The sequence below is a fragment of the Cydia amplana genome, chromosome 11 (genome assembly GCF_948474715.1).
Source record: "Cydia amplana chromosome 11, ilCydAmpl1.1, whole genome shotgun sequence".
Lineage (NCBI taxonomy): Eukaryota > Metazoa > Arthropoda > Insecta > Lepidoptera > Tortricidae > Cydia > Cydia amplana.
This window is the reverse complement of record NC_086079.1, coordinates 1,410,898-1,429,611: the sequence shown is the minus strand read 5'-3', so window position 1 is coordinate 1,429,611 and position 18,714 is coordinate 1,410,898. Positions and strand designations below refer to the sequence as shown.

The 18,714-nt window shown below is 36.1% G+C and overlaps 2 protein-coding genes across 2 annotated transcripts in view; both read left to right on the top strand.

Moving 5' to 3' along the window:
• Window positions 1-3,870: 3,870 nt before the first annotated feature.
• On the top strand, window positions 3,871-15,008 carry LOC134651909 (activating transcription factor 7-interacting protein 1). Its single transcript, XM_063507013.1, has 4 exons — window positions 3,871-3,971; window positions 11,036-13,099; window positions 13,200-14,135; window positions 14,222-15,008. Exons 2-4 carry the CDS (start codon window positions 11,083-11,085, stop codon window positions 14,683-14,685), a joined length of 3,417 nt encoding a protein of 1,138 aa, XP_063363083.1. The 5' UTR covers window positions 3,871-3,971; window positions 11,036-11,082; the 3' UTR covers window positions 14,686-15,008.
• Window positions 15,009-17,648: 2,640 nt separating this feature from the next.
• Window positions 17,649-18,714, top strand: part of LOC134651931 (E3 ubiquitin-protein ligase RNF144A) — a 171,185-nt gene continuing 170,119 nt past the window's right edge. The window contains exon 1 of the mRNA XM_063507048.1: window positions 17,649-18,080. The gene's annotated coding sequence lies outside the window, so the exon portion shown is untranslated. The remainder of the gene's footprint in view (window positions 18,081-18,714) is intronic.

Here is an 18,714-nt window from a genome sequence, read left to right as displayed (position 1 = left end):
CATGTTGTTAAAAATCTTCTGGTTTGCAATAAAACCAATGACAGGTGATCCAGCCAGTCTATGATAAGACACCGACGTGACGTCCGAATTCGAAATACAAATAACAACTGAATGTTAAAAGAATTCTAAACAAATGCAAAATTTGATACCAAGGCAACCAATCTGACAAGTTGTCAAACGTATCTGTAAATAGACATTCAATTTCGAAGTCATTTCCGAATCACAGTTCAAAACGGATCGAGCAGCTTGTATTCTAAAATAAGCAACTTCTAGAAGAGAATTCAAACAGAAGAAAACCAATTACCATCAGAAAGCAGACGGCTCTCAAGGGCGCGACAAAGCAAGACGGCAATATTTCGCTCCCACTCTTACTCGCGGATTATCGTTTAACAAAATGGCCACCACTCCCGCTCACAGCGCGCGCTGCAGACGGACGCCTGTTTTCATTTAGACCTCGACTTTCTTGCGAGTTACAGTGGTTGGGGCTGCCGACGCGACGTTTTGCTACGCCTGGAAGAGTTCTGGAGTGCTTCTAAACCACAATTAAGACTCCGTCCAGGATTTTATGGCTATTGGTAAGTTCTCATTTTCATCTCATTGTTGTTGTTTTCAGGTTATGTTATGCCGGCTGACTCCAAAACTGAACTACCCACAATTCTGGTGTTCTCATTTTGTATTTTTATGACCAAGCGTCAGCGTAGGTCTACGTTTAATTGACCGAGCGTTAGCGAAGGTCTACGTTTCAGCTTGGGCAAAAATGCTTTCTTTTTGTCTGGATGTTCTCCTGTCCTGTAAAGGTCTCAATTCTCAACCGATTCTCATGAAAATTTGGTAGTAGGTCTACCTATTTTTTTTACTTGATTCTGTGACTAAATACCTATTTTTTTGTCGATTCAGTATTTAATTATTATTTTTTCAAAATGGCGGAGCCATACATTTATTCACTTTAAAGAGTTTAAAGTACTTTAAAGCTATCCTCGCGAGGTCTACAGCACACAGAGCCACTAGTGACTAGTCGCATTATTTTGGTTAATTATTCTTTATTTTGTCATCGCGTTAGCTAGAAGTAGGTACTGCTGGAACCATAGAGTTATATATGGAACAGATAATTTATTAATATATACCTACTTGTCAAAAATAATTATGCAAATTCAATTTTGCGGTTACCTTTATTTTTTTATTAGTACCTACTTCAAGTTTAATCGTATTATACTGCGCGATCAGCGCGATGACATATGAGAATATATAAGTTCTTATAATGTCGCGCAGTATAAAGTAGCGAAATGGCAGCGGCGCGTTATCGGTATTTCGACGTACGAGAACGAGAAGCGACGTTGCCACTCAGTGCGCGGCAGACTTTAGATAATGGCATGCCGAGTTGAGTCGTGATCGTGATTACGTAGTGGGGTTGGCAACGCTGCCAACGGTACTCCTACTCTACTGGCAGTCTGGCACATTACATGCCAAGCGAGCACTGTTTATCTGCCAAAGGTTTCGCAGCTGGTCCGCTAAATACACTGCTAATTCAATGTTTTTACTATCTGTTTTAATCCTAATCTATTCTGGGAGCACGTGTTTGTTTTCTTGCTTACCCTCTTCTTCTGTCTTCAGACAGATAGTTGGAAGACCTGCTAATTAAATAGAATGTTAATAAGTTTTTATTTTTCTAAAATTGTTGGGCTGCACTGTACTAATTGACTATTAGGTCCTGTAATCACCGTCTAATGCTATGACGACCTTGAATTCTGATCTAATAATTGTATCAAATTTAAATGTATCCAAATAATGCTTATAAAATTAAAGCTAACTGAGTAAGACCTTCTTGAGTTTATGCGCATCTACTATAATATGCAAAATCATTGCAAGACTCGTACAAGTCATACATATAAAAATGTTTTTTATTATTTTACACTTAAAAAATTATTTTAGAACAATATCAAGCAAACAAAAACTTGTATACAAACTTAATGGATTCCCGAAAAAAAGGAAATAATAGATGTACAAAGATCAAAATAAAGTCATTTAGCAAAAATGCCAACGCCCGCCATTTTGACATCTAACCATCGACGTACGAAAGAACGCTCCGCTGACGCTGCGCAAACAACCAGTCATTCCTTTCACTCCTACGCCAATGCAATGGCGAAGCATCTAGCCATCTCCCTCTTTGCACTCGTTATGCTATACAATTTATAAAGTGTAATTCCATCGGGTATGGAACTTCTGTTTCGGGGTCACCGTTAACAACTTTTAGAAGCATACAGGCGAGACCTGAATTTTTGGTTACACTGCATTGACGAAAAGTCTTCTTTATGCAGAGTTTTGAAGTAATCTACACATCTTAGTTGCGAGTATCGAGCGAACTACATATTACAGAACTGATGTACGCTGCGATTTCAAGTCATCTACAATGTTCCCTTTCCTTTCTCGACCCTTGGATTGAAGGGTTTTATTTTGATTTTGCCCGGTCAATGCTGAGCGCTATACAAGCGGCATCCAGCAAGCCACCGGAGATTCGGAGAGAGCATTGAACTCCCATGACGTTTCTAGTGGTGTTATGAATTTCTCGATAAAATTATTTTGCCATAATAGTTTAATTGGTTACGCTAATCCTACAGGGAATTATGTTTTATTTTGTAAGTAATTAAGAATATGAAAAGGAGATTGATTAATTTTGCCGTTTTGAATTTATTTGTCTTTATTTATAGTTTGATTTATGGGACAAAAATCCTCAAGGTATTTTTCTTGGGTTTTCTTTTGTTACTTTCGGTGGTAGTATAAGTACCAATTTTTTTTAAAATCCTACCTAATCTATTCTGCTAATGATATTGAATAAAAAATCACACGTGTTTATGGGTTATTTATATTTTTGGCGTTGGGACATAAACTGATAGGTACTTAATCATTTTCATCAAGATTAATGTCATAGTCATATCATAACTCCTAATTTGTCTATAATTAAGATAAGGTTTGTGTTATTTTTTTTTTGTCTTACCGTGCGTAAAATATCTTGGGTTTATTTTTGGTCTTCCATCATAATCTCTTATTAAATTCAGGGTACGTCAGGCAGGTGTCAGACTCTCAGTCAATATTCTTTATTTCTTTAAACCTTTAATATTATCTTCATCGCTGACGTATTGAAGCCCCTTCGGCTGGCTTCGGAAACGCTCGGAAGACCTCGGGAAGTAGTCAAACGACCGGCAATGCGGACCGGCCCGACAACGCTTTCCGTAAAAGCGGCAACGTCGCTCGAGCCAGTGCCAGAAGGCTAGAACTGAACTCGACCCGGCCGCCATTTTGAATTAGCAATAACGCGATTTGGTATTGACGCTGGCACGGAGAATTATTCACGTGGCAATTTATGTTATGTAGGTCTGAACTGTCATCAACTAATCACTGATACCTATTTATTCCATATATCATGTATCCTCATATTCCTCATTATAATGAACTAATTGATTTGCCATAAATCAAATCTGTAAATCATTACGCTAAATAAACAGATGACGTCATCAAGAAGTTTACATAACCCGCTAGAAGTAGAACAGAAGAGAATGAGACCATTCGAATGAATGAAACGTGACCCCGCTTCGATAGCGTGTACTTAAGTACGTACAAATTGCACAGAGTACACGTGCAATACAGAGCGCGCTTCATGGCCGCTCTCCAACGATTCGCCGCGCCGTTTCCTCGCTGCGATAACGGTATAGAGTTGTCTCGCTCGCTTGCGGCCGACCGCAATGACGGGGAGTAAACGGGTTGTCTCTGCGCTGCGCTACTCTGTTGTTTTTAGTTCGAGTTTTTGCCACGGGTTTAGGAGTGCCGCCTGTGTCGCCGCGGCGGCCATTTTCTTCTCTTTCTGCTGCGCTGTCAGTGTCCCAACAGCCGTGCGGGTGGACGCTTGTTTGGCGCTGTTTGTCATCTTCTTGATTACTCTCCCTACTTCTCGATTCTCTTGTTCAAGGGCATCTGAGGTAGGTATTAATAGATTTAAGTACCTACAGTAGTTAGAATGTACCTAAATGTATTTGCGTTCACACTTTGCTGTAGCTATATATTTATAGAACGTATTTGTAGGTATTATTAAATTTAGTTTTTTCTGGGTTCTTTTCTCTTTTTTTATATACATATATTGTTTTAGATATCAAATAAGTATTTTTAACAGTATTTTTCTGTTTAATTTTGTGACCTTCCGTGACAGATGTAAATTTTTTTGTAGTTTAGTTTTTTTTTCATCTTTTCCCGTAGGCGTAGCTATATTTTTAGGCATCCAAGTTTTTGTAACCTTCAGATTTAGCGTACAACTACTTTTTCGACCAAAAAAATGTTTTTTTTTTTACTTTTTTTACTGTTTACTTATTTATGTTTCGCATATCATCTGTCAAACCCTTTTGTCATCTTTCATTCATTGGTGTCATCAAAAAACATTTTTTGAATGTGTTCTTTAGGTTCAACATTTTATACCCATCAAAATGAGACACATCAACTTCGACACAGGCTTTCGACTTTCCGTTCGATCGCTCCGACTTCCACCTTCACCTCATTCGTGTTTATTTTCAACCGAGCGCTCACTCGCAATCTATCTCGCTCCCTCCAACGGTCCCCTCGCTGCGATAGAGCGCGACGACTACGTTTCTATCGACATGGCGATCAGCCTGCACCATTTTGTAGACTGTTGAGTGGGGAATTTATTCCGGTATTCTACGGCGCCATGTTGAATTTTCTGGGTCTACGTAGGTTGTTGTTGTTAATGTTGCTATATTGATGAATAGGTGATGTCTTTTAATTTTTTTATCTAATATTTTTCACCTACGTACGTTACTTGTTGTTTAATTTTTTTGAAATATAACTTCCTCTCTGTTGGTTCATTCATATTTTTTTTATTTCTTTGTTAAAAAATAACACGCGTCGGGTAGCTTGTATTAATCTTGTAAACTCTGTTCGGAAAGAGAAGAGTCGTGGAATGTATTGGGCCCCTCATACATTTCACGACTCCTCTTTCCGCACAGACTCTATCCATGAAACCACAACAACATTATTTTTATTAAGTACTAAAATTTTAAGAATATTTTTGACTTTTAGGATATGGTGGTACCCGCCGCACCGTACCTGAAGATCTTCCGCGAACATAAAAAATCGAATTTTTCGCTGTCTCTTGGTCGGATTTGCTTAAAAACGATTTTATTATAAAGCCCTTGCTACACGGTCGCCGACAAGCTCCTCAGACCGCGTGGCCTTGGTCTGGACGGACCGTGAAGACAGTTGTTTCCAACAAAATTTGACCAAAACTGACCAAGGTCAGACCAAGGTCAGACGGTTAGAAGGCTCGTCGGCGACCGTGTAGCAAGGGCTCAAATGAGGTATTGTCATTTTACCAGGTTAAACCTGGAGCGAAAAGTTGATGTCTTTTCGTATAATGTATAAAACATTGAACATTTTGCGAGAACACGTGTTATCTTTTCTTTGTATTTAGGGTTTTTTTTTTTCATTATTCTGACTTTTCTATAGTTTTTTTCTTGATGTCATTGACGATTTTGCTGACGTTGACAAAATACTATTTTGTGTCCCGTCGAAGTCATTCTTCAAATCAATGTAGTTATAATCTTATAATACTTATAATTCAATTATCTGCCTAGCTTTGTATTGTAAGTATATTTTCCATTTGCCGTAATAATTTGACGTTTAATGGTTTTGTTGTTGTTTCTACAGACTTGAAGCTTCCAAAAACAGGTTTTTCGTAACGGTTATTTCTCTTTGTTCTGTATGTTTGAATATTTAGTATTGTTTATTTGGCTTTGCAAACTAAACAAGCCGTATTTCGCATGATTTAATGTCACTGTCAGTTTCTTTATTTTGTAATAGGCCAGGAGCTCCATTGTTTCGTTTTCCTGTCATTCCTGTCACAAGATATTTACCTTTATATCACAAAATTCATTTATTTATTTACGTAATTACGTATGTAAATTGTTACTTTCTCAAATTGTAGGTCATTGTTTTTTTTAAATGTTAATTCAGTTTATAACTTTTTTATAATATTTAAAAACAGAACAGTGTACCTATACGTTTTCTTGGAGTTTAAATTAATAATAAAATGTTTCAACCGAGCACTTGCCGACGGCTTGATCATCTGACATATATGGAGTGGAGCCACGCCCTTTGTGATTCAAACCAACTGCTGACTTGGGCCCGGTGTCTGTGACTGTGACTATAATGTTCTCGGATACCTTGATTAGGGAATGCATTCTCGCACCAAGATTGGCGATTCGCGATCTCGCACGAAAAATCTGAATCGAGATAGGGTGTTTCGAGATCTCGACCGTCATCGTCAGACTTTCGAGATCGAGATTAATCTCGACGAGATCGAGATTATACAAGAAGTAATTAAAAATGGCTTATTATTAACCGGGCAACTAAAATATTAAACAGGAACTTTCATTGGGCATATAATAATATAATTTGGCTGTGCATATTTTTGCGCCAAAAAATTTATATTAGCCTCAAATATAAGCATCATATTATTAAAAAAACTGGCAGCAAAATCAAACCACCCAAAAATATTATAGGGAACTTGAAGTGTTAGGTTGGCGTCTAAAATAATAAATTGGCAACTAATATTGTAAAGCGATCATAGAACTTGGTTGTCATCTAGTTCTTCACACCTAAGTAATTATAATTGAGCATATCGTTTCAGCTAGGTAGTATTTTAACACGAAATTTAACTAATTTAATGAATATTGGTCACTTTTTAGCTTTTTACACAAAACACCTCAAATTAATTTACCAATACGCAATGGTCAGTATACTTAAATAAGTCGAAATTCCTAATCATGAAAAACCTAATGGCCATTATACCATTAGATCTTTCAATTTTTAATTACTAATTTCAATAGTTACCACCGTGTTCTGCAAGGGCGTATTTACCCTAGGGCCATCCGGGCCATGGCCCGGGGCGCCAACCCTCAGGGGCGGCATGGGGCGGCATATGCCGCCCCTAGCGGATTGCGTTTTGTTTGTCTTCCTTGACTTCTGGGGCGGCGAAACGTATTGGCCCGGGGCGCCAAATTTCAAAATACGCCCCTGACTGTTCTGCCAGAGTCAACAGATAGGTGCGACGACGAGCGAAGCGAGGAGGAGCGTGTTAGGTTGACCGTGTAATGACCAAACAAAATATTTTAAAAGAACTTCATTTTTGAATTAATGGACAGCAGTTTTCTTTTTAACATTGTGCTTCATAAATGGTCTCCAATATAATAATTTAGTTGCCAAATAAATACTTGGTACCTGCCTAAAAATAATCAAAAGCTGTAACGGCATTAAAATACAGCTCATATTGATATATTTTAAGGCTCCGTTTTTGTTGCCAACCTATTAATTTTAGTACCTATTTCTATTTTTTTTAACTACCCAAATTCGATTAATTAGATGACCGGTTAAATACGTGCCATTAAAAATGTGCTAATCTGGTCAAAAACTCTAGAATTCTGTAAACACTACTTATTTAGGGTACACCATGTTATGTATTGAAAATAAAAACAACAAATTGAATCAACATTTAACAAAAAAACTACTTTTATTAAAACAAGATAATTCTTATTTAGCTCTATGTAGCACGTAATCATGTTGGTAAGAAAAACTGGTAATTATTATTTTTAATTATACATAATTGTAACGTGTTTGACTTAGAAAATCAGCATTTTGAAAATGATTTCGTAAAAAACAGGATACTCAAGGTATTGTCGGCCAAGCGGCACCTGTTGGTTGCAAAAAGGCCAACAGCAGAAAACGCTCGCTCATTATTCCGCATAAATTCGGCACAGACGATAATGTGGCGCACAGTGCTATTATCGTCGGCTAAAGCTGGCTACACACAATAGTACTGCCTGAACAACATGAATCTAAGGTAAAAAGATTACTCAAAACAAAGTAATTCACAGAGATCACTCTTTCAATCTCGTTCGAGATCTCGAAAATTTTAATCGAGATCTCGACCAAGATTACATAAATCGAGATTCCCTATCAACGAGATTGAATCTCGCAAATTCGTGTGAGATCTCGCGAGATCTCGAAATTGCGAGATCGAGATTGCATTCCCTAACCTTGATGTATTTCAGATAAATTACAAGTATTATCGTCATTATAGTTATATTTGCGTAGTCTTTCTTGTTTTAACACATATATATAATACAATTTATTTCATTGAAAATATCCAAAAATTAAAACAATCATATATACTTACGCTTAAATAGTAGGTACCTACTTAAATACTATAAATGAAATACTATAATATATACAAAAATACAAAATGTACGTATTAATTTAAACTTTATTGCACATTTGACATTACACGATATAAATGGCGGATTTAATAATTGATAGTTATCTTGATAATTATCGTGAGTTTTACGCCTGATAATTATCGATTTGATAATAACCTAAAATATAAAAATATGCCCCAAACATTATTTTTAACTAGGTATCAAAGAATTTAAATAAAATTAATAGGTAGGTATAGCACAATCCATACCTGGGATAATTATCAAAGACTATAATTGAACCCTGAAGGTTATCCTATAAATAGGTTAGGTTACTTAGGTTTGTTTTATGGCAATCCTGAAAAGTTACGCGTTTCTGAACCAAATAAATTTTATTATGACTAACGAAAATGCGGACAAACAATACATTATGAGTATTATGACTTAGAACTTTTTGGGAAACAATAGAGTAAACCCTTTGTTTATTTTAGTTTATATATTCTAATTATTATGTAATGTTATCATGCTGTCAAGTTATGCTTATTACATATGCGAAGTAATTTGATACTAAAATATTATATTACGCGAATTGATATTATGACATGACGTTCAATTTAGACTCATGTTTGTACCAATAACAAAGGTCGGACCAATATCGGACGATTCTCAATCTCGAACGAAACGGCAATGTCTCTCTATCGTATCACTCTTCCAAGTTCCATATTAGTGCGACAGAGAGACATATTATTTCAGCATAAACGATTAGCATCTTGGCTAGGCCCCACAGAATTATATTAAATACTAAATTACATAGAACACTTTATTACAAACTTAGCAAAACATCTACGTTCAGAAACATAATATATATTCGCGCTATAAAAATGCCCTTAACCCTTATCTTGCCAAGGCTCAAAATATCTTAAATATAATATTTTTTTAGATTTTGGTCACCTATTGTGCATACTAGACTATAAAAAAATAAGGAAAAAAATCCAAGTTTTCCCAGTTTCAGAAAATCATATGTATCATATTTGATACAATGCCAATCCCTCGACAAATCAGTTACCTACTTTTTAAAAGAAAAATGTGGATTTTAATAAAAATAAAACATGTAGTGCAACAGAAATCATCATTTATTGTTTATTAAACGCAATCTAAAGCATCAGATGACTATTACACCTGTAAAAATAAATTATATGTACGAGTACGAATATCTTATCACATGGGTGAAAAATTTGCTCCCGTAAAGTTTCAAATCAAAAAAGTCGACAACAAGAAGGTAACAAAGGAAAAGTAAACAAATAAATAAAAGCAAAAAAATTTTTTTTTTTTACTTAGGGGGCATTTTTGGGCATACACAAAATTTACCGCGCTACGAGCTACGGCGTAGCAATAATGCTACAGCGTACGAATATACAGTTAAAAAACATCTAGTACTTTAAAAAAATCAAAGTTCAGTAACCAAATAATACGATAACTAATATGACATATTCGAAACATGTTTTGTAACCCCACAAATATAAAAAATATTTAAAAACAAGTAAACCTATTTTGACGACAACTTGGCAATGTATTAAATGTAATACAATCTTTTTGACATGTATATTTCTGAGTTCTTGGTAATGTATCAAATATAATACATAACAGTTTCGTGTAAGATTCTGTGTATTAAATGTTTTAAAATTCGACCGCAATGGAAATATGTATGCACTAACAGATAGTTAATGCATCAAAATGTAGATTATGGGAAAATACATATTAATCTAAGAAATAAGTGCAAAACTTCCAATACGAAACGAAATTTGTTGTTTCCGCGACGCCATGTTGATTATTACTAATTAATTTTTTCTATAATAAAGGAGAGTAGCTCGACATATTTATGGCAGAATTATTTTGTTAGGTAATAAAGTTAACCTGTTAGATTTTTTAAAGTTCATTGTATCACGGGTGTTACAATGCCAAGATAAGGGTTAATACTGTTAATAGGATCGCACCCTGGAACCCTAACTGCCCTTATAATTTCTAATATTCTGTCTGACTGAAAATCTTATCTATTTATATTTTATCTCAAATAAGTAGGTATCTTTTTCTAAAATGTTGGAAGTATTTTTTTTTTTACAATACGTATAGCATCATAGTTTGCCAGACTTACTTCAGAAACCCACTAATTAAACAACAAAACATGAGATGATTATGAGGTGGATTTAAAAAATGCTTTGTTATGGCATAATAAATTAGAGTGACTGCTATAATAATTGGCCACAACATAGTAATTGGCCACTCCTAAGAAATCAGAAAGACACAAGCCATTGAGAAGTCTTATTGTTCAGAATGGCCAATTACTATCTAGTGGCCAATAACTCCATCCGTATTGAGAAAATAACTGACTTACATTACATTACCTTTTCAAGCAAAGTATTTGAATATGACACCGTTGTTTATTGACAATGGTATTAATTGTAAGTTGTAACATGATATACGTACAAAGATGGCAGGCCAACGTATTTAATAATGTTGATACATCTTTTTTTTATATATTGTAGGATTTGTAGGTATCTTTTCAAATATAAATTACCTATTAGATTAGACAATCGTTTTAACAAAACAATTTACAAAGTGATGTGTTTATTACATCATTATTTTGATACATTATGATAAATAAATGTATTGTAGCGTAGTGATTTCTTATATATTTGAATGTATCATTATTAGTTGTCGTCCACAAATGTAATAACTTATACATATTTAGAAATACTTTTCTAATTGCAATTTTGTTTTCATTTCAGGGTGTACATTCCACTCCATGGCCACGGACATGAAATAATAAATTACGATGCAATTAATTTTAGAAACTGAAGCTTCTGTAGACTTCAAAACAAAGATGTCTCTTACTGACAATGTTGAAAAGGCTGTATCGGACATTCTGATTGGTGTCCAAAACGGAGACATTCCCAATGGAGATGCTACAACAGAGGACAATGGAGCAGCCGAAGAAACAGGTAATAATGATCTGCAAAAGATAGAACAACTGAATAAGGCCGCACCTATTGACACAGATAATGTTTTACAACAGAATGGTGATACTACCGTCAGCGAAAATAACATAGCTACTTCAAACGATTGTAATACCACAGATATTCCCAATGAAAACAATTCCTTCAATAAAGAAGCGGTTGAAAATATTGAAGAGCTTGCGCAGCCTCTTGCTGAAAATGATATTCAATGTGAAAATACTACTGTTGAGGAAACCCATATAGAGCATGATAGTGATAGTAAATCTAATGAAACTGAGGCTAATTGCGACGGTCCTGCAAATGGCCAAAATGAAGACATGAGTGAAATTAACATGAATGCAACAGAACCTGTTGACACGGTCTGCAATAATACTGAAACGGAAGCGACAAATATTGAAGCAAGTCGTGACGATGTCAGTAATAAAACTAGCCATCCTTGTCCTATTGAGAATATTAAACAAGAAATTACTGAGAATACCGAATCTGTTACAGAGGAGTCTAGCAATAATGTTGATTCAAATATTAATCTTCATGAAAAAGTTAATATTAAACAAGAGGATGAAGAAACATCAATTTGTGATGACATGAATACGGACGTATGTGAAGACAGTCTCATAAAAAAAGAAATAGAAGAAACCAGTAGTCAAGAAAATAATTTGGAATTAAATTCCATTTCTCATAAAACAACTGATGTGCCTACGCAAGCGGAATCGGTTGACAGTAAAATAAAAAAAGAAATAGAAGAAACTAGTACCCAAGAAAATAATTCGGAATTAAATTCCATTTCTGATAAAACAACTGATGTGCCTGCGCAAGCAGAATCGGATGGCAGTGACATAAAATTACCTAAGACCAAGCCAGAAATACCAGAAAATGCACTTGCATCTGAAGAAAAAGAAACTATGGAAACGGAAAATGTAGAGGATGATGCAAGTGATGAAAATATTGATTTGATACGTTTAGAAGCTAATGATACTTGTGATAAAATGAACGCTGCTGATATTACCGATGAAGCTGATAAGGAAGAATTAAGTACTAATAACGCAAATGATAATTTGAACACTAGTGATGTGACAAGTATGGACGTTGACGCAAATATGACCGCTAGCGATAAAGAAAAAACTGAAATAAATTCTATAACACCTGTTAGTGCTACTGAAATCACTGAATCAAACGTTGAAACAAATTTACCCAATGAACAGAACGTTTCTCAACTTGAGGATGACAAGAACACCGATGATGTAATCGTTAATTTAGATGATGATAAAGACAAAAATACTGAACCTGAACCTAAAAAGGTTGAAGCTGAGACCACTTTAATAAAAGTAGATGATGACGAACCTATCTTAAACCGCGATGATCTAACTGAAGTAACAGATAATTTAGAAAAAACATCAAGTGAAGAACAAATGTCAGTTGGTGACATCATTGATTTAGATGAGCCAAAGGAGTCGCAGGACTCTAAATCATCAGACGAAAAAAGTAAGAACGAAAAAGACAATACCAATAACACGGCAAGTGAAAACGATAAACCAATAGAACCGATTTTGAAATTGTCAAATACATTAGACATTTTATCTGATGATGACGAGGAGCAGGCGCCCAAAAATTCAAACACGGATAATAGTGATAACAAATGCATCAACATTGAAGATGATGATGATATCATGCTAATAGATGACGATACCAGTGGTAATGAAAGCAAGATTGAATCTACTAAAGAGCAAGAAGTTGAAAAGCAGATAGAGTCAAAACCTGCAAGTCCGGCTGACAGCGAAAAAGTTACTAACGATAGCAAAATTATAGAAAAAGTAGAAGATGATGTTGTTGAAAAAGGTAAAAATAGTTTTTAGGAATAAAATTATGTACCATCAAATTCAATGTTTCTAATGTCACAAACATGATTTATAAAAATACTAATTTGTTTATTTTACAGATGCTCCAGCCCCAGATAAAGAAGTCATAGTAACGACAACGTCACCAGACATCAGTGAAAAAACCGAACAAAATAAGTTCGATAAGTTCGATGCTGAAATAAAGAAACCGCTGATTCCTGAAAATTTCCTTAAAACATGTAAAAAGAATTTAGTAGACATGACAAGGGACGAGCTAGAAGAATTCTGCGTTCTAAAAATAGTCGAAAGCATCTTGGACAGAAGCAATTTGAGTGAGATCAAAAACAAACTTAAAACTTTAACGCAGAATATAGAGGAGTACAAGAAAAAAGCAATGATGCTTCAGAAACAGAACAGAGATCTCCAAGTGGTGTTCAAGTCTGTACAGGAAGACGTAAAGAAAGCGAGTGACGCGCCAATAGTTCCGTTGAAAATAACGCGATCTGTTGGCATGCAGGTCCTAATGTCAGATAAAACTGATAAAAGAAGGAGGGCTGGAATCGGCATGCCTAATAATAATAATTTTGTTAACAATAATAACAAACAGGTACGGAACCCTGTGGCGCAAGGCCCGCGACCACAAAAGCCCCCTACGCAGCCCATTCCAGTCCCTCGACTCGTCCCAGCAAGTCCAGCTAAAAGTACTCCTCAACAACAGGTCAACACAAACAAAGTCACAAGTCCACTTCCCAATGGGGTCAAGAGTGTGTCGCCCGTACAGAAAGGCGAGAAGCGGACACACAATAGAATGCAATCCGTAACTGTAGATCTCACGGACGATGAGCCTCCGACGAAGATGGTGAACCGGACGGGACCAATGCCGCCCGTCAGACTTGTCCCTTCGCAAAACCTTCTAGCTGCCCCAAGGACCCCAAGCGTGAACAGCCCTAGAAAAGTATACATACCTATTAGCGGACCTCAAGGTCAGAACGTCAGGCCTGGCCAGACGATCATGCTAAAAACTGTTCCAACTCCCGGTAAGTCCAAAGTCAATGTAATTTCTTCAAACTATTTAGCAACATATTAAATATTTTATTTAAATGATGGCTTATTTTAATTCCAGGGCCAAGACAAAGAACTGCTCCTGCTCATATGGTCAGGATGCCGCACGGAACGATGCGGATGACTCGACCACAAGGTATAAGGCATCCAGCCCCGCTGCCTGAATGTATGAAACAGTACCAACCACCCAACTGGAAGGCGTTGCCACCAGCGCCCGACCTGAAGCTTGCTAAAGTAGAAAACGGCATTGTAATATCTTGGAAAATAGAAGGATACCAAGAAGACAGTTATGAAGAAATAGCCAGTTACCAATTGTATGCCTACCAAGAAACGACCTCGCCACCTAGCACAGCTTTGTGGAAAAAAATAGGGGATGTAAAGGCCCTGCCGTTGCCAATGGCTTGCACTTTGACACAGTTCATGGCAGGATATAAATACTACTTTGCCGTGAGAGCGGTCGATATTAGATCCCGCCTTGGACCATTCAGTTTGCCTGGAAGCATTCTTCTTTTAAATAAAATGTAAGACTGATCCATTATTTTTATTCTGGTGCTGCAAGCAGTGAATTAATATGCCAAGTGATTTGTTGACTGATATTGTTCGTATTATTTATTTTATTCAAAAGTGTACAGTGCGGTGTAGCGCCGTTTTTAAATAAGATTTGTGTAAGTTCTAGTTCTTAGGTTTCTCTAGAAATAGCCAGCATCGAGTATATGCTGTTGATCTCTTGGTTATACTGATATAATAATTCAAATGATAATGTGCTTAGATAGATAATATTTGTAAGAAGTTTTACGTCATCTGACTATAAACTTTTCACTAGACACGTTTTGTAATACGTTGTATATTTACTTCAACTAAAGTCTATTTTTTTATTCGGTAGACTAAAATGACATTTCATATTATGAAATGTTATTTTATGTTCATATTATGAAATGTCCTTTTAGTCTACCGAATAAAAAATAGACTTTAGGTACAATAAATTCAACTAAACTGCTAACTGGTTAGAATTAAAATTTCCGGAATTTAATATCTTATTTTATTTCTACCGTCGTTTCGTCGATTGAAAAAGGATAACTTGTAAGGTAAGTGGGTAGTTTGTTAGTGGGAAATAAAATTAAGGACTTGTAAGAAAAGTCAAGAAATCATAACAAAATAACGCATAGGGCTCCCGTGCTATGTAAATGGAGAGTCATCTCATGATGTCATGACAGTCTGCATTGTATGCTGCCATCTAGTCTGCGTTAAACGAAACTGATTACGTTTGTCGACGAAGTGAAATAAATTTGTATCGCGCAGCAGGTCTACCACAACAACAAAGTGGCCATTTCTTACATCTTGAATGTTGCCAGTTAAATGTAGTAAACTACTAATAGTAGAATAACAACGGTTTTAGGTGTTGCATCGCTGCGTCACTTTTGTTCATCATTTTGAGAAACGATATATCCCATCAAAAACATTACATGTAAAATGTGCGCTTCTACTACAAAAAAGTTTTGAGATGTAATGTGAAACCAAGTCGGTTATTTTAATCAGTGCCAGGGGGTGTTAAAACCGTATCACCGTGCTCGACCAAATGTCATAGAGGGACCCTGGCAGTTTTCGAAGCAGCCATTTTTTTTTTCAAACGGGCCGACTTTTTTTTTTTTTCAAGTTTGTTCTAGCGCGCTGAAATTTTGCTCCCGGAAACTCGGGGTCCCCTAGATTCCTAAGGAAAAAATGTTTGAAAAATGTTTCAATTGCGGAAAATCTGGTCACTTTTATTTTATATGGCAACTTTTAAACGGTGCCAGATAGGTGGGGGGTGCTCGACCAAATGTCATAGAGGGCCCCCATACAAAACAAACTGCATTAAAAAAAATTCAAAATGGCCGACTTTTTATTTTTATTTTTTCAAGTTGGTCCGAGCGCTTGTATGTAGTGCTTCCAAGCGTTCTACCAAGTCAACTGTCTTGATAAGCGAGCCGTCGGGCCGAAGGCCCGGCGGCGAAGCGTCGAGGCTCGCGAAGGCCGAAGGCCGAGCTCCGCGTAGGGCCGAAGGCCCGAAGCGTCACACGAGAGGGGGAAGTTGGAGCTTAAACACGACCCAATAGTAAAAGTGGCTTAGACAAGTGCCTCTTTGTTTTGCTCGACTTGGCGGGGGCACTGCCGTGCCCCCAGATTATGGAACTAGCGCAACTTTATCAACACTCACATTTATTCAGCAAATAGGCCACAGGGACACTTTTACTTATCAAATTTTTACAAGCATAGTGTTTGAAAAGTCTCTAAGTGTCAGAGAGCTAAAATATATATGTACATATAACAGCAACATTCCAAGACTTGAATTCTTGAATAGAAATAAAATTAGACAAACCGACAGGAACCGAAAGAAGTGTCTCAAGTGAACCGAATGAACACCGCTCCATTTACTACCCAAACTACCCTATTGTGACGTCATTGCGACAAAAGTCCGGGTCTAGACATCATTTACAAATAATAGGCAAAAAGGAAAATTGTAGCAATTTCGTTTCGATTTAATAAACCTGAAAAATCTAGTTGGTCAAACCAAATTTGTCAGTAAATAACAACAAAAAAAACAACGGGTTGCACTCCGGGAGTGCCGGCAGAAGTGAAAACTCAATGACTATTCCAAAATGTCTGCAGCACTATGTATAATTGACCCATCCTCCTTTCTATTGAAAAACTTTAGTTCCGAAATTGCTGGTCAGTGAGCTTAAATTTGTAGCGTTAATTGTTTAAAATTCGAATAGAAATTGTAAAGTTACCTTGCAGACCTCGCATCTAAATATATTTGGTCATGATCATGATATTTTGAGTTTTATTCACCAGTACTAGAGTTCACTTTTGTTAGCGATTTCATCAAGATGTAGCTATTGAATTATATTTGAGTAATATAAAGTTAGAATGTAACTGTGAGATCCTCGTTTTGAGCCCGTACAAGATTAGAACATTGAGCTTTATTGCTTAATATAAAAGTCCAGTTTTAAATAATTGACCTGATCATGATACGTTATGACTAAAGTTCTTTGGTGAATAAAAACGAAACGGCAGGCACAGGCATACATTTTCGCCGCGCGGTAGAAAGAGAGGGTTACGTTTTACGCTTTCGCGAGTTTAATATTTTATCCCCATCACAAAAATTGCACAGAAGAAGTTTTCATTTCAAAAACCTATGCTCGTCCTTTTCTTTTAGGTGCTAGGACTAGTATAAGACAAAGATATAGCCGGTCAAACAAGTTTGTCAGTAGAAAAAGGTGCGAAATTCAAATTTTCTATGGGACGATAACCCTTCGCGGCTACATTTTTTAAATTTGCCGCTCATTTCTACTGACGGAAATGGCTTGACAGAGTATAGTATGATTATCTCTGTATATGTTTGAAATTTATGAGACAGTCCTTTGACAAACAATAGTACATAATTTAATTTAAAGCTGGCATCATCGGAGCTGTCAAAACTTTATGGCAATGTTGGCAACAGTGCTTGGTTCTATCAGCTCGGCACTCCGCTCATCCAGCAGTTTTCGATAAAATTCGGTTGCGTGATAAGCTTACGTGTGTGAAAACATTCAATTTATTTTACTCTCTAGATCACGTAAAACGTGTTATTCATTGAATTATCTCGTATATCTGCGAGCAATCAAGTGTAGTCACAATTACGGGTGTGGATCGTGAATATTTTATTAGATTCTAGAAAAAAGTATCTACTACCTATTTGATTTGACATCTAGCATTTCGCAAGTTTGACAAAGCTGTTTATTTGTGTATGCCGTGATTGTCGTGTGTAAATTCGGAGATATTGGTGTATTTATTAGTGCGTTAGTCTATAACAGGTGATGTGGTGAACGAAGTGTCTGTTTTTGTGAAGTTTGTTTGGAATCGTGATGTGTTTGTGTCTGCGCTCAGCTCGCTCGACCATGGTAAGTTCGTTTTGAAACTCATAATAATTAGCGACATACTTTTTAACGTTTTTGACTATTACATCACTTGTTTACGTTAATGTGACATGTCGTTTGGATGCTCGTGCGCTTTATGATTAGTAAATAGTTGTTGCTTAAATATTTCATTATCAAATTATCAGTTCGAGTAATACAAAGAGAGAGTATTGGTATGTGCATCGTTCTTGGAAGAAATTAAAAGATTTAAATTGCGCACTTTATAAATTCATCACGAAAGTGACATTATTGCTAAGTAGGTAATTGTCAAGAGTCAAGGTCATTGTGTTGTTTCAAAAAGCACGCCTATTGTGGATACTTTATTTTAACTACTGAATTAGGTGTGCTCATGATACCTTAGCTTAGACCAGTGTTCAATCTTTTTCATGACGGGACCCCCTTTGTATGAACAAAATATTTCGCTTATGTATTGCCTTACAGCTGGTAGAGGCTTACAGTTTGAAAAACACTGGCTTAGACTATCTACATTTCCTACAAATGTTATTTAAATCAGCTGTGTAAAGGCAAAAGAAGGGAGGTATTCATTTAAACAGGTATATTTACAGTTGATTTCATTAAAGTAATGAATGTAATGTAATACTATTTGCTAAGTATGGTT

What these genes read in the sequence shown, in the direction of transcription:
- LOC134651909 (XM_063507013.1), top strand. Translation starts at nt 11,083, where the DNA reads ATGCAATTAATTTTAGAAACTGAAGCTTCTGTAGACTTCAAAACAAAG. An exon ending in AGATGATGTTGTTGAAAAAG is followed by an intron (nt 13,100 to 13,199) that starts GTAAAAATAGTT and finishes TTTATTTTACAG; the next exon opens with ATGCTCCAGCCCCAGATAAA. An exon ending in AAAAACTGTTCCAACTCCCG is followed by an intron (nt 14,136 to 14,221) that starts GTAAGTCCAAAG and finishes TTTTAATTCCAG; the next exon opens with GGCCAAGACAAAGAACTGCT.